The sequence below is a fragment of the Rissa tridactyla genome, chromosome 13 (assembly GCF_028500815.1).
Source record: "Rissa tridactyla isolate bRisTri1 chromosome 13, bRisTri1.patW.cur.20221130, whole genome shotgun sequence".
Lineage (NCBI taxonomy): Eukaryota > Metazoa > Chordata > Aves > Charadriiformes > Laridae > Rissa > Rissa tridactyla.
In genome coordinates this window covers 5,722,201-5,736,854 of record NC_071478.1, presented here as the reverse complement: position 1 = coordinate 5,736,854, position 14,654 = coordinate 5,722,201, and the positions used below count along the sequence as shown (strand labels likewise).

Below are 14,654 nucleotides of genomic sequence, written 5' to 3'. Positions count from 1 at the left end.
ATCTTTAAAATATGTTCATTCACTCTGCTCCCATTGCAGTTCCCACTTCTCCATTGTTGAACTCGGACTTAAGTTAAACTTTCTGCCTTCCATAGTACATCTGGTCTAACAATAACACCTGAGGAGTTACCGGTACCTTCACTTGAGGGACTCCAAAGATAAGCTGTTCAGTGGGCAGCGTCCTTTCCGTAACAGTGCTAGGAAAGGGCAGGTGTATTTAATTGTCTCAGATGAGACAGAGTTGTAGCACTATGAGCGACACTAGAAAAGCTGAAAGGTGGAATGTGCAAAAGATCTTTTTGTAGCTGGAAAGATGGAGTGTGCGGGTCTGCCAGAGTGCTGTGGATCTCAGTCACTGTGGGCAAAAATATCTATTTGGAGCAAAGCCTCTGTTTGCTGGAACTGTGCGTACTAGTTCCTCTGTCAGAGCTGGTTGCTGCCCAGGAGCAATGTGTAAACAATTTAAATATCAGTTGTTTAAGTGCAAGTAAAAAGAAACTAAATCGCTATAATGCTTCTGGGACTTACCAAAACAGAAATAACTCCTGGAAAATGATATTTTCTTTTGCTTGGGAAAAGGAAATGACTAACTGTTTCTACTCTCTTTCTATAGATCCTATTGATATTGTTAAAGATCCTATCCCTCCGCATGAATACAAAGCTGAGGAGGATCCGAAGCTGTATAAATCAGTGAAGACTAAAAGAGGCCCCCTCTCGGAAGACTGGATTCAAGAGTACAAGAACAACCCTGGGAAATACCCCATCATGTGTGCATATAAACTTTGTAAAGTCGAGTTCAGATACTGGGGCATGCAGTCGAAAATCGAGCGGTTTATCCACGATGTTGGTGAGCATTTATAGTCTTCCAAAGTTCACTGTCGACTCCTTAACGTTGTTTCTGAATTGAAACACAAAGGTGAGGTATGTGCAATGTATCGTATCCCAAGACGTGTCTGTGAAGAGATTCTCAGATCTAATTGCTCTTTTGCAGAGCTGTGGGTCAGTTCAGAAAAAATCATGTTATTCTGTCACTTATAATTGTATGTGTGAATCCAAACCACTGGAAGGGTTGCCGCTGAAAAGGGTTTCAAGTCCTGTGTAGGCGAGATTTTGCGTTCTCTTTTTTTAGACAAGGATTTGACTGTTAATCTTTGCCATATCTTTTTCAAAATCTGCCAGTTTTCTTTATTTTGGACAAAATCCTCAGAGGCTGCTCAAAGAAATGAGCTTCACCTGTGAGTCCTAAGTGGTTTCAGAAAACCGCTCTCTGGAGTGTCTGTAGTTTCCACCTGCCGTGCGGCAGCAGTGGTGGGTCTCTGTGTGGCCGTACCTCTCTGTCCCCCGTGACAGCTCTCAGTTGCGAGTAAATGCTGCTTTGATTGATGCATCCTTCTTAGGCGAATGCTTTTAAGGAGGTATTATTTGTGTCCCAGAAGTAACTAAGTGGAGACGGTGCAGGTGGTGGCAGTGCTGGCAGTAATTTGTTCTTTGCAGAAAATCTGTAACACAACCGAGATAGTTTCTGAGCCTTGCCAGAAGAGACAGGATCTGTGGCCAGGTGGAAAACTTAAAGAATGTTTCAAAGAAGCATTCCCATCTCAAAAAAAGTGCAGAGCTATGGCTGTCCTAGGGCAAAGAAAAGGGCAAAGAAAGGCCCTGTAAAGGATGCTACTTGCTTGCTGTTTTACCTCAAACGAGGATAGTCCTCCTACATGACCTGTAGAGCTGTCCCTTCTATATGCAAAGCTGCTTTGAAATGCCCGATGCTAGCATAAGTAAGTAATTTTATAGCTCTTTTCTGTCATACTGTGCTCCTGAGAGGTGATGTGGAAAATGCTGATAGTGTGCACCGCTCTTTGAATAGTCACAGGTTGCTTTCTTAAAGCTCCTTTGGTTTTACTTTACCCCCAGATGGAAGTTTTTACCTGTTACAGACCGTATTAGAAGTGGCGCTCTGCAATGAGCTCCCTTGGTGTTTTGGTGACACGGGTTAATTTAGTGTACACTGCAAAACACGGGGGCAGAATAACAACTCCATTGTATCTATTAAATGGAAAAGAAGCATGTGATTCTTCCAGTTGTTCAGAGGTGTTTGGCATAGATTAAACTGTGGTCCCTTAGAAACATTTCTTTTGTATTTCATGAAAGATTGCCTGACATTTTCCTCTTGATTGAGGCTTTGCGGAGAGCTGAGCCAGCTCATTGTCTGCCTTTCAAAAGCCTTTCCACGCTGTTGTAATGATGGCAAATACTGTTTTTCAAAGTGGTTAAGATGCATAAAATCAGAAAAGTCTTTAAGGCAAGACAAAGTTGAGTGAGTGAAAAGTGAAAGCAAAAGCTTTGGGTGTCTGTGAAAGATGCGTAGCCTTCCCCTGCAATGGGATAGCCGTGGGGAAGCCATTAGTGGGTGGGACAAGTGCCAGACCTCGTCTACCAAAGACAGCAAGGTAAGAGGATGTTTAAGTTGGAAAGATGTGGGCTACAACATGTCTGACCGGGCTTATATACTGCTCCCAGTTTTGGGGTTTCAACTGGTGACCGAAAGCAGATGGAGACCTTTGTGCATTGTGCAGCCGATGGTGGACCAAGCTCTCTGGTGCCAGACATGTTCTTGTGGGCCAGCCACTCCTTGGCATTTTTCTACTGGTTCCTCCGTTCCCAGCTCCTGCCAATTTGTTTCTTGGGGAATTAGCGCTCTCTGTGCAGGGTCACCAAGGCAGCCAGAAATCTGATGCAGAAACCAAGAGCTGGATCCAAATGCTGCCCGAGGAGGGGAGCAGTCCTTTAGTGGCGCAAACTAAAATTAGAGAATGGTTTGGAAGAAGAATGTGTCTGAGTTAAGTGACGGACGGGTTGTGATATGTAGAAAGGCTACTGAGTGCAGAGGGAGTAACTCTGGGGGATGGTGTTGAAATGTTCTCAGTCGTACTGAGTGCAACAGCCATTTTTTCTTATGACTAATTGGACAGTTACTCAGTGCTTTGACAGCCTGAGACACAGACTAAAATTGTGGGCTATTAGTCTACTTGGCTGTAATATTTGTATGCTTTTTTACTCCTTTCCCATAGAATTTAAGTTTAATTGGACTGGCACTGCATAATGTTCTGCTCCCACTTGCTTCCTAATGGTGCACGTGGGCTGTGATTCTTTTGCTATTAAACAAGTGTGTTGACTGTGTATGGGTTATTGATTATATACTGTGGCAAAGTGTGTTCCCATCCCGGTAACTGCAGCTTTGTCTAAACCAGTGTGTCTTAGGCTAAATATGCCCGAATTGTTGCACAGTGATGAAGTGGGAGCTGTTTTACAAAGCTCTCCTGCAGAACTTTTGCTTCACTTAAGCCCTCAAACAGAAAGTTCATGCAGAAGGACGCTGCCCGGTGGGGCCCGCAGGTAGAAGGATAGGCAGGTCGCTCATAGCATGACGCGGGTGTCACCACAGGTTTTTCTTTGTGAGTGGTCTGAGCAAGGGAAGAAGGGAAGGTAGGGAAGCAAGTAGATCTAACTCTGGGTTACCTTTGATCAAATGCGTTCAGACAACCAGAGCTGTGCTGACGGGGTTATGGGATCTGTTGTGACTATCAAGGAAATAGCGTTGCTCAAGGAAAATCAGGCATCCTTTATCTGCTGCCAGGATGTTGTGAGAGCGCATTATAAAATGTTCTGGGATGTTGCCACTGGGTACATAGTCAATGGCTATCTGAACAGTTTTATTATACGGATAGTTGAGGGGGTTTGGTCAGGATTTGATGGTGGGGGGTTTGTTTTGGGTTTTTTTCCATTAAGTTTTTGTTTCAGTTACTATTTTTACTTCAATTTGAAAAACAAACCCAGAACTATGAACAAAAGCTTTTTAAATCCAGCTAAAGAGTTCTCTCCGTCCTGGCTTGTCTCATAGTCGTTTACACTTCTTTTGTGAGACTAAGTTCAACACCGCAATCTGCAGGCAAATCATTTACAAGAGTCAGCACCTCATGGATTCAGCCAGCCTCTGCAGCAGAGTTGTTGAGGTGGTGAGTTGAAAGGCAAGTGATTTAAATGTTTGCACCCTGCTAGACTCTTCACAGATGATCTTTCTGCACAACACAGTGGGAAATATTATAATTAAATCAACACAACAATGATGGGTACTTCTGAACTCAGTCTGCATGTGTGCATTTGTGCATGTGTGGTTTCCTTGGTTTTTTTGAACCAAAGCATTGTGCTCTCTAGACAAACAATGAAGTCTTGCTAACTACTGATATTACTGAAATTGGCTGGTACCTGCAACCTTATAAAACCCCTGTTCCTGTTATTCTTGATTGACTTCAGTTGGGTGACTTGCCTGCTGAGACTGTGGGGTTATTCTCCAGTTGGGGGCAAGAAGGCTTGGATGAGCATGGTGCACACTGGGTGGAGGTGGAAAACCTACTCTAAAATCCTCCCTGATTCTCCTGGGCTGCTCAGTTCTCTCTTCACAACAGAAAGATCTCTTTGGGAGACCGCCTCCTACCCTGCAGTTCTTCCATACAGAAGCAGATTTAAACCAGAAAAAAGTCGATTGGGTTCGTTTGCTGCGTGGGTGAGAAGGGGGCGCGCACCCCACGGCAGGTGGTGGCAGGAGGGCTGGAGGAGCGTTGCATTGCCCAGAGCCTCACCTCCACTGGCCTTGTTGCGTTCTGTCCCACCTGGAGTAAGGTGTCGGGTGGGATGCTGTACCCAACCTGTCCTCTGTGTCCAGCTCCCGCTGCCCGGGGCAGCACGTCACAGGCTTGCGAGGCAAACTGCCGAAAGGGCTGCAGCCAGACCTGCGGCATGGCTTGAAAGCACAGTGCGCGGGGTTGAGTGTGGGACAGGGACTTCTCAGGCTGAGCAGGAGGCGTTTGCACCTCCCCTCCTGCCAGAGAGAAAAATGAAAGCGAACTGGACCACAGATGCCTTCAGCACTGTCCTGATGGGCCTCTCTGATCTGTTAAAAAGAGAATTTTTCCCAATTACACTCTGTTTCCTGAGTCTGATCTGTCCCCTCCTTTTTACTTTTCAAACAAAAAACTTGTTTTCCTCTAACATTTTGATAAAAAAATGCTTTAAGATTTGATTTTTTCCATTGCACAGGGAGGGGAGCAGTGTCTGGACAGGTGAGGACAGTCATTCGTAGCTGGATCTTGAATCTGTATAGCTGGGGGGGGGCATTCGGTGTGTCTTCTGGGTCTCTGCTGCCTACTGGAAGGCTTCAGTGCTGCAGGCTGAAGATTAATTCGGTGATATACTCACGGCTGTGCACTGAGGGACTGCTCAAGTTTTCCATCTCTAGCAGTGAAGATTTTTTTCCGGCAAGCCATGACTTTTATTTTTCAATTTCTTCTGTACCTGGACAGCCTCATTCTCTTCCAGGTTTTCTCCCGGTGTTTAAGAAAGAGAAATGCAGCATCGCTGACACATCCCAGGTGAAGGCCAGAGGCTGGGAAAATAATCTCATTCTTTTTGACTTCATAACTAATCTGGAGCGATAGAGGCACAACAGCCATGAAGCCCTGTAATGCCACCCTGTTTTCAAAAGAACGAGGCTTTAAGGAAGGGTGATTTGGGATGTCTAATCAAAGCGATGTGAGCAGTGCAGATGGAGAGGTCTGTGGGTTGGGAGGAAGCAATACAGGCAATTTTTGTGATTTAAGAGATGAGGTGAAAGAAGGCAGAGGGGGAACTTCAGTAGACGTTTTTTTACCCCCAAGTGGGTTTCATGTTCCCTCTGATGTTAGTCCATTAAAACAAAGATATGCAGTTGGTGGCATCTCTGCCTTTACGCAGCGTTTCCAAGGAGCTGGTGCACTGATACATCAAGGCTGGATTCAGGAGCGAGAGCAGAGGCTGCTGAGACCTGGAACGGAGGAAGCCTTGGGATGAGAGCGAGGGGGCCGTTCTCTTCTCTGTCTGGTCATAGTCTGCTGTCAAGGTGTTTCAAGCAAGGTAGAAGTGGGCATTGTGGAAGTCCAAAGGATAGTTGTGGTGTTGGACACTGAATTACAGCAAGGGGAAACCTTTTAGTGGCTTTCAGTGTGGGTGTGATGTGAGTTTAATCTTCGTTTTTAAGCTCGGCTGGTTGTCAATCATAACGGGAGGTGAAGAGGCTAAAACGTTCTCCTGTAGTTCTGCAAAAAGTAATCTGGTGGGGGAAATAACTCCGAATCTCGGCTAAGGTTGGACAGAATTAAGTTGCCGAGCCCCCTTGTTCTGCCCCCAGAAGGTCACAGTCTGCTGGCTCAAACTTGCCTCTCCTACATGGAGCTCTCTTCTGAAAGTCAGGCAGAGAAATGCATAAAATATTGATCGATTTAATCTTGCTGTACCAATGAAGTTCAGGTTGAGTTGGTCCATCGCATTAGCTGCTGATCTCAATGGTTATTTCCTCCTGACAGGTTGACTTGTGATGGCTGGTGGCATTAAGAACTAACCAAAGTGCAGAGCAGAAAATAAACTGCCCGGGCCTGGAAGGAAATAACTATATAAAGATTTGATTTAAAAAAAAAAAAAAAAGTGATTGCTGAAACAAAAGGGATATTTAGGCTGAAGAAACCATGGCAGTAGTGAGATCTATGACTTTCTGTGCAACAGTGAAGCAAATGTTGCTGGAGACACCTTAAAAGCCTTGCGTGCAGTGGGGCTCTCCAGCTTCAGCCGTGTTCCTGGAAATGGAGGTGGCTTACGAGGGCCATCTTTCCTTGTGGTGGTGCTTTTAAATTATTGTAACGTAGCCTGTTGACTGCTGTCTGTCTTACAATAGCAGTAGTGGTGGTGTGGCCTGTGGTCTTCAGCCAGGGTCTTCGTTAGAGCGGGAGGCTGGCTTCCCTGCCCGCCAGCTTTCCAGCGCAGTATGTTTCTGCTCCAGGCTTAGCAGAGGAGAATTGTGGATCCGTAATCCCACTGACAACAATTCCCACTGCTGCTTTTGGCAAGTCCTTCAACCCATCTCTGCCTCAGTTTCCCGGTAATTAAAGGGGGAACAACACTTATTGATTTTTTTATTTATTTTTTTTTTCCTCCCCAGAAGGGCTTCTGAGAATTAGTTTGTCAGTATTTATAGAAGCTTTTAAAAGCACCATTAGTGCTGTGTGCTCCCATCAGTAATAAATAGCAGTTTGGAGCTTTGACCTGTCATGAGCTTTTAAGCAATAATATTGGTGGAAAATCCTGAGTGACTATACTGTTTTTAAAGTCTTGGTGGTATGATGATGTCAGTCAACAAGTTTAAGTCTTGGAGGAATGTTTCTGTTGTCCGGTCAGGAGCATCGTGCGTTGATACTGAGACAGTTCTTCCTTTCAGATATGTGACATGTTGAAATATTTTAAGTTGGCTTTACCTGCTTCATTTTTCTCATGCAGCAGAAGACAAATAGTATCTGCAAAATAAAGCATGTTTATTCCCTCCCTTACTTTTCTTCTCATCCCATTATCCCAGAAGCTTGTATTTTTGATGTAGTCTCACTGATATACATAAACCGGGTTTCCAAGGAAAGGAGGGGTTTTAGTCTTAGCACTGGTGATGTGGGGTGTGCTTCTGTCATGTGGTGAGCTACGTAGTGTTCATGAAGGAAATACTTGAAACTCTCCCACATAAAAAAAAAAAAAATCAGTGTTTTTTGTTGTTGATGTTGGCATTTTTATTTTTTCTTCTGGGAGCATACTTCACTTTGAAGGCTGGATCCAAACTTCCCAGAACTTCATGGGAGATGCAGCTGTGGTCTGGGCCTGGCTTCTCCTTGGTGGAGTTGGGTGGTCCCAAGACAAAGTCCTGGATCTGGAATTAGGAAACCCAATCCCTTCCCGAGTTAAAAGCAGTCGCAGAAGACTGCCTGACTTTTCAGTGCATGGTTGGTTAGCAAGGATTGAGGAGATAAAGTACATAAAGTGACCAGTTTGCCATCCTGACGCTTGCTATATGAAGGTCCTTTACTGCAGCTTTTGGCATGGTGTTGTTGATGCCACTGCAATGTCCCTACCACGGTGCCTTGAGGTTTCGGGGAAGGGAACGTGGATTCCTGCAGTCTTGTAGCATTAGTGACCGGGGTGTTCTGGCTTTGCAGGCTTGCGGAAGGTCATGGTCCGTGCCCATCGTCAGGCTTGGTGCTGGCAGGATGAATGGTATGGGCTCACCATCGAGGACATCCGGCAGCTGGAGAAGGAGGCGCAGTTGATGCTGGCTCAGAAGATGGCCCAGTTCTGCAGTGAAAATGATAGTGAGCAGCATGGAGTCAAAGACACTCCTGGTGAGAAGGATGTTGAAGCCAACACAGTTTCACCTGTTGACACAGAAGATGTTGCTAGTAACAGTGAAACAGCCTCTGGAAGATCACTCACTAAACAGTGGTCCACCTCTTCCAAGTCCTCACGATCTTCAAAGAGAGGAGGTAAGATGCTGCTGATGACTTGCTCCTCTGAACTGCATAGAGGTTGGGCTTTTGGGGGAGGTACGACCATGTCTCCTGGTGGCTGGCACTGTTGGGCCCATGCATATTTCTTCTGTGAGTCCTTTTAACTTAGAGGCCTTCTCTGCTGGTGTTGCAGGCTCAGTCTTCTCAGGTGACCTGTTATGGGTTTGGGAATGTTTCTAGTCATTCCATAACTGTGCCTCAGTGGCACACGGCAGAATTCTTGCCAATCTCAAAAGCAGAGAAACTATGAAAAAACAGTAGAGCAGACGGCAGCTGGCTAGCAACGCTGGGTCTCAGAAGATGACAAGGAGCAGCACAGAGGGAGTTAGTCCCTGCTGCCCAAGAGACACTGGTGGCTTTTAAAGGGCCTGGTCCTTCAGCGGTGTTCCCTTTCTGGATCTCTACTTGTCTGCTGTGTCACAGAACTGCCCCGGCTGTGGGTCACTGTTAACTGCCGGGAGACAGCTACAGCAGGTAGAACCCCGGTGCTCCTTGGCCGGGGTTATACACCGCTACATGCCATTCGTTTCCGAAGCAGGCATCTGGCTCTGCGGGTGCTGCAGTGTAGCTCACACAGTGAAGCACCCCCATCACCTACTGGGGAAATCAAGGCAGGTACCCCCCAAAAAGTGGGTGGGGGCTGCCTCCTTGCACTGTGCGGTAGCTGTTCAGAAACCAAACCTCACAGCCTGCGATTAGGTGGGACCGTGGATCGCGTTTATGTTCCCTTTTAAATGCCATTCGGCAAGCTTTCAGGATTTTGCTGTTAAAGCCCCTAAGGATACCCTGTAAAGACTCAAGTCCTGAATTTTCTTACTCACCTCTCCCTCGGCAGTCACCCTTCTTTTGTTGCGTTAAACTCTTCCCTTCCTCAGACCATTCTGTACAAAGGGGTGAGTCCTCAGCGAGTTACAGGCAGATGGCTTGAACCCTCAGCAATTCCCTCTCCTTTTTGCCAAGCGCAGCTGATGGCTGGGTAATAGCCGTCACAGCAAGAGGGCAAAAAAAAAATCTTGATTTTTTCTGTAAACCCCAAGAGACAGCATTTCTTCCAGTGACAGTGGAAGGGGACATCTTGGGTGAGTGAAGCTTCTCCATCTCTCATTTGCATTAACTATTGTGAGTTGAGTCTCCATTTTTATTTACCACTCCATCGCTGATTGCATCGCGGGGTGAATGAGAGATGAGCAGTAGTTTTACCTTGCGATGACTCACTGGAGTGAGCCCCAGGGAAGAACGTACCAGCTGCTTCATAAATCATTGTATAAAGATAAAAATGCTGGCTACTTTATTTGTACCAGGATTTTATATTGATGTGTCCATCTCTCATTATGCTCTTTGTAATGAACCCCCTCTGCCAGTGCTGACGTGTTCATTGGAAGCTGTAGTTTTCAGACCTCTTAGGATTTCACTTGAAGGTTTTCACTGGTAGCAAAGCGTGAATTTCTTTTAAACTGCAGAATGTCTCGGCTTTTACAAGAAAAAGTAATGAAAGAAATGAATTGTGATGTGCTGGGGAGTACGTCATGCAGATATTTTAATCCTTCGTCATGCTGGCAGCGTATTAGCATATGGAAGCAAGGAGGGCTGTCTCGCCTTACCGCTACCTCCAGCTGGAAAAAGCAACGCCTTCTCTGCAAAAGATTTTGGTCCTTTCTATACCATCCGAGCGAGACCTCTGGTGATAGCAGGACCCTTGTCGCCATCCCATGTGTTATAATATGCTCTATTTTTAGCAACTATTATGTGAGTGCCTTGACGTCACTCCAGCGTGAATTAGCTCTGCTCTGCCAGCCTCCTCGCTCGCTGCTCCCGAAGGGGTGGGCGTGGGGTAGTTGGGGGCTGCTGAGCCGATGCTGAGCTGCAATTAGATGACTCTGCACCGGGTCTCCATCCTCTTTTCCATGTGGCAACCGGGTGGCAAAATTAGAAGAATTTGACTTACAGATTTAGCGCTGTTACAACAATAGCACGGAACGGCTCATGCAGCTGTCACAGTAACCAGAACCTTTCAGCGTCTTTGTATATGCTAAACGAGAATTCGTCAGTCTCCTCAGGTTTTTGCAGCGTTAGGTTAGGTGGCTGCTGCAAGCGCTTTGTGTGCGCCGTGTGACATGCAAGAGCCGTCCAAAAGAGGGGAGAAAAGCTCCCTCCTGTCGTTCTCTGGACAGTGCTCCCTTTCGTAGACGGCTGTTCCGTAACGAGTTCAGCCAAGAAGAGCTCAGGCTGGATCATTGCTAAATTATATCTGAGGGGGAAAAAAAAAAAAAAAGAAAAAAGAAAGAAGGCGTACCATGTTTATATATAGCACGGAGAACTCTGGAGGGGAAAATGAAAGGGAGCAGGTAGGTGTGAGAAGGGGAGGGCAAACAGGAACAAGAAGGACCCGTTGGGTTTTCTCCTCGCTCCGTCAGGACAGCCGCTCTGACAGTTCCCTACGAAGTAGTTGGGTAGCATGTTGTTTAAATCATTCAAGTTTAAAGTTTAAATAGATCTCTAATCCAATTTGTGTGGAAGCAATTTCCTTCCAGAAAACAGATTATTTCTATGCAGGCTGCTCTGCTTAGCTACCCACCCGAAAGTTAGCGAAGCAGAGGCATGGTTTGTGTGCTGATTAGAGGCACAGAGAAAGCTTCCAATCAGCCTGCTTCCTTCCTAATTGCAAACTTTAAAACCCAGCTGATTTTGCACGTCCTACTAACAATTATAAATAGCTGCCATTCAAAATAGCATAGGAGTGATACAAACAGCTTGCTTTAATGTAGCATCTTGCTGGCAGGTTCTAACAACAGTAAACAAACAGGATCTGTAAAGCGGTACACTGACATCACACCAGCATCATCGGGGTTTTGTGTTTTTAATATTGCAGCAGTGAATTTTCATAGAGAACACACGACTCTTCCTCCAGCAAAGATCATGTTGGGAACTCTCCGTCTTGTCGGTGTAGCGTATCACGTAAGGCTTTTTTGTTTTTTCCAGCAAGTCCCTCACGCCATAGTATCTCCGAGTGGAGGATGCAGAGCATTGCCAGGGATTCAGATGACAGCTCAGATGATGAATTCTTTGATGCACATGGTATGTGGAGCCTAAATCACCGTCGTTTGTTCCCTGAAATGGTGGGGTAAGAGAACGGAAGGCATGAGGGTGGGGGGTGAGTGGGGAAGGAAGCGAGACTTTTTGCTTTGTTTGAAGTCTGTTCCTTTCTAACCAAGATCCGTGCAGCACCAGTGCAGCTTCTTCAAGCATCCCCAGCATCACCCAGCAGACTCTTAGATTTCATGTAGCGACATTTCAGATTCAGCGTGATCTGTTTGAAGGGATCTTAAACAGTCGTAACCTTCGGAGCTGTATTTTATTTGGTGCAAATGAATGTGGGTGAAATTCAGCAATACTAACTGGACTGTGGGTGTGTCCTAATGATTCTGATTCAGTATGACTGATTATTTTTCTAATTTATTTTTTAATCAGTAGGAGATATGATTAATTGTCCTGTCTGGGCCTGAAGAGACCCAAATTTGCCTTTATTAACTCCTTATTTTCCCATTCCAAGAAAGACAATAGTGAATGCAACAAGGTACTTCAGGTGCCAAAATTAATCAGTGTTGATTCCAGAATTCTCAAAGTAATTTTGACTATCCGTATTAGGAGAAAGCTGTGGTATTTTTTTTTCTCTGTGCGTGTGCCTGTGAAGAAGCTCTGTTCCACTGCACTCCTTTTATATATTGTACTTAATGTGCATTTAAGCCTGAAAGGCTCCATCTCTACTGGCAACAGATGGACTCTTCTCTCAGCTTGTAATGCTAATCTGAGTTGGATGCGCAACGTGTGCTGATGAAGTTGGTGACCTTTCTGTGAAATGCAGTTGTTAAAAGATGATGCCCCGGTTCTGTAAAGCAGAATTTCACTGACGTTCATCTGGATTTCACTGATGTTTGGCTAAATTTCAGTCTCCAAAAATTTGATGGTATCGTCTTCCAGAAGAGTTCTCGCATCATGTGTTTACCATACATCTCAAATTCTGGGGTAAAAAGTGGCATGCCATCGTAGAGGAGTGACTTGCACAATAGAGCAGCTTAAGTGGCCGGGGTGCGTGCAAGTCGGGGGATGAATGTCTCTCTTGCCTGGAAGGAGAAGGGCCAATTTAGTTTAAGTGTCCCTATTTATTAACTTATGTAGCATCTACAAAAACTATGCGAGGGATTTATTGTAGCAATATACATACAAGAAAAGAGGAGTGAGTCATCGAAACGGCATCATTGCTATCCACCCTCTTTTTTGCCTTTTTAATTACTCAGTAATAAAATTGGGATCAGACAGCTCTGCCTGGGATCCGGGTCCCCAGGGAATCCCTGACATGCTCCTAACAGGCCTGGGAAGGAGAATTAACAAAAATGAGCCTTGTGCCACGGTTGGTGTCGGCACCTCTGTTGCCGTACTTAGAGGAGCTTGCTAACAGAAAAAGCAGCTCCTCTTGCGCTAGCACACAGCGTGTCTCTGTTTACGTACAGATTGTCCTCCCCAGCCCTCACAGTTGGGTTTGCAAAGTCTGCCCAGTCTGATGGGATTCTGGCTTAGGAGCTGAAGCCTTGATGCGGGCTCATCAGCGCAGCCCTCTCTTCGGGAGGGACCTCGTGTTGCCCCTTGGCCCGCAGATGCCATGTCCCAGCCCCGGGTCTGTGAGCAGGGATGAAGCACCCGCTTGCGGCTCATCCTGCTGGGAGGCTCGCGGGGTCGGTGCCATGGGAACTGGCACAGACCAGGATGTGAGTCAACACCGAGCAGAGCTCCTCAGAAGTGCTTCCCATATACACACACGCGTTTCCTCGCAGTGCAGTGGGTGTAACCTGAGCCCAAGAAGATTTCTTGTCGCCGGCTTCCCACTCATCCTCATTCACTGGCATACTCTGGTACAGATAGTGACAAATACAGTAATATCTAATATCTATCCTGTAATGAATGCTAATAACGGGAGTAATATCCCATGCAGTGATCACTTGAGCAGCAATAAGGACTGTAATTAAACCTCTCATGGAAATAAGTTTAATATTTAGATTAAGTTGCTGGAAGAGCTTTGAGTACAGTCGTCCTCTTAATTCTCTGCCAGCATGTGTTGCGTGCTTGTGCTTTCCAGTTGCTCGGAACAGGTAGCTCTGCACTCCCTTGTGCAGGGAAATGGGGATTTACTCAGATTTTTTCCATAGCTGAAAAAGGAAATGGCATGCTGATGCGAAGTTTCCAGGTCGCTCTGTTTTTATGGTCAAAGAGTAAATAGAAACTCCTAAAAATAATTGGTCTTTGCTTTGCTCTGCACTTAGTCCCCTTCATATTATTTTTTAAGGTATTGCTCAGATTTGGTGAAAAGATGAATATATTTCGTAATCTTTTTATTTCTCATCCTCGGATTCTTCCAAGTAATTATTTTTCTTAGTCACTGTACAGCAACAAGAAAGGGGGAATCCTAGGCTGGGACTCCGAAGATTACAGCTTTTAGATTTTCAAGACATCTGTAATTGCTGCTGTTATTATTATGGTTATAACTCTTTATTAAATTTACAAGCCCAAAATTTTCAGGAAAGAAATACTAAGCACAGAACAATAAATAAATTAGAAAGCACTTAACCTCTGTGACGATAAAAGATACATCCTTAATGTAAAAAAAGAAAAGAGAACGGAGGGGAAAAAAAAAAAGGAGACAGCAGCCCATACCAAAGGCATCTTTGTAAGACTCGAATTGCTGCTGTTTGGTTTCCCAGGGGTTCAGGTGGGAGCTTCGGGACTCTCTTTCCTTCCCAAGAACCTGCCAGGATTAAGCACAAAGCGTGGAGGCCGCAGCGTCCTCACGCTGGGTCCCTGCTCTCACCCGATAAAGGAGCCACCAGGCTGCCGCTGTCTCAGAGGACCTCTGGTTTGATGTAAACATTTTTGTGAGCCCTTTCTCGGGTCCAGACTGGCCTCCCTGCGTTCAGACTTGGGCTGAGAGTGAGCTCAGCTTCCCATGGGGGAAGTCCATGTGTGCTGGATAACCTTGCCCGGGCCAGCAGGCGGGGGGGTGTCCGGTGGGGGCACTGGGATGAATTCGTTCAGCGCTATGGCTGCTAATGCCTGCTTAGTGATTCCTCCACAGGAGGATACTTGTTCTGGATACTTGTTCATGTTTGGGGTGCTACTGTGGGTGTTTTATAGGGTCTCTCCTTTGTATGCCCCTTCCTTTTAATTACGCTTCTAGGAACAATATTTTTGGGACCC

The 14,654-nt window shown here is 45.8% G+C and overlaps 1 protein-coding gene across 10 annotated transcripts in view; it reads left to right on the top strand.

Moving 5' to 3' along the window:
* PITPNM2 (phosphatidylinositol transfer protein membrane associated 2) overlaps nucleotides 1-14,654 on the top strand; it is a 138,400-nt gene that overhangs the window by 88,598 nt on the left and 35,148 nt on the right. For all 10 annotated transcript variants that reach the window (XM_054220109.1, XM_054220113.1, XM_054220111.1 and 7 more), the window contains 3 exons: nucleotides 614-847; nucleotides 8,061-8,384; nucleotides 11,388-11,483. In XM_054220109.1, the coding sequence (XP_054076084.1) occupies nucleotides 614-847; nucleotides 8,061-8,384; nucleotides 11,388-11,483 (654 nt within the window). The remainder of the gene's footprint in view (nucleotides 1-613; nucleotides 848-8,060; nucleotides 8,385-11,387; nucleotides 11,484-14,654) is intronic.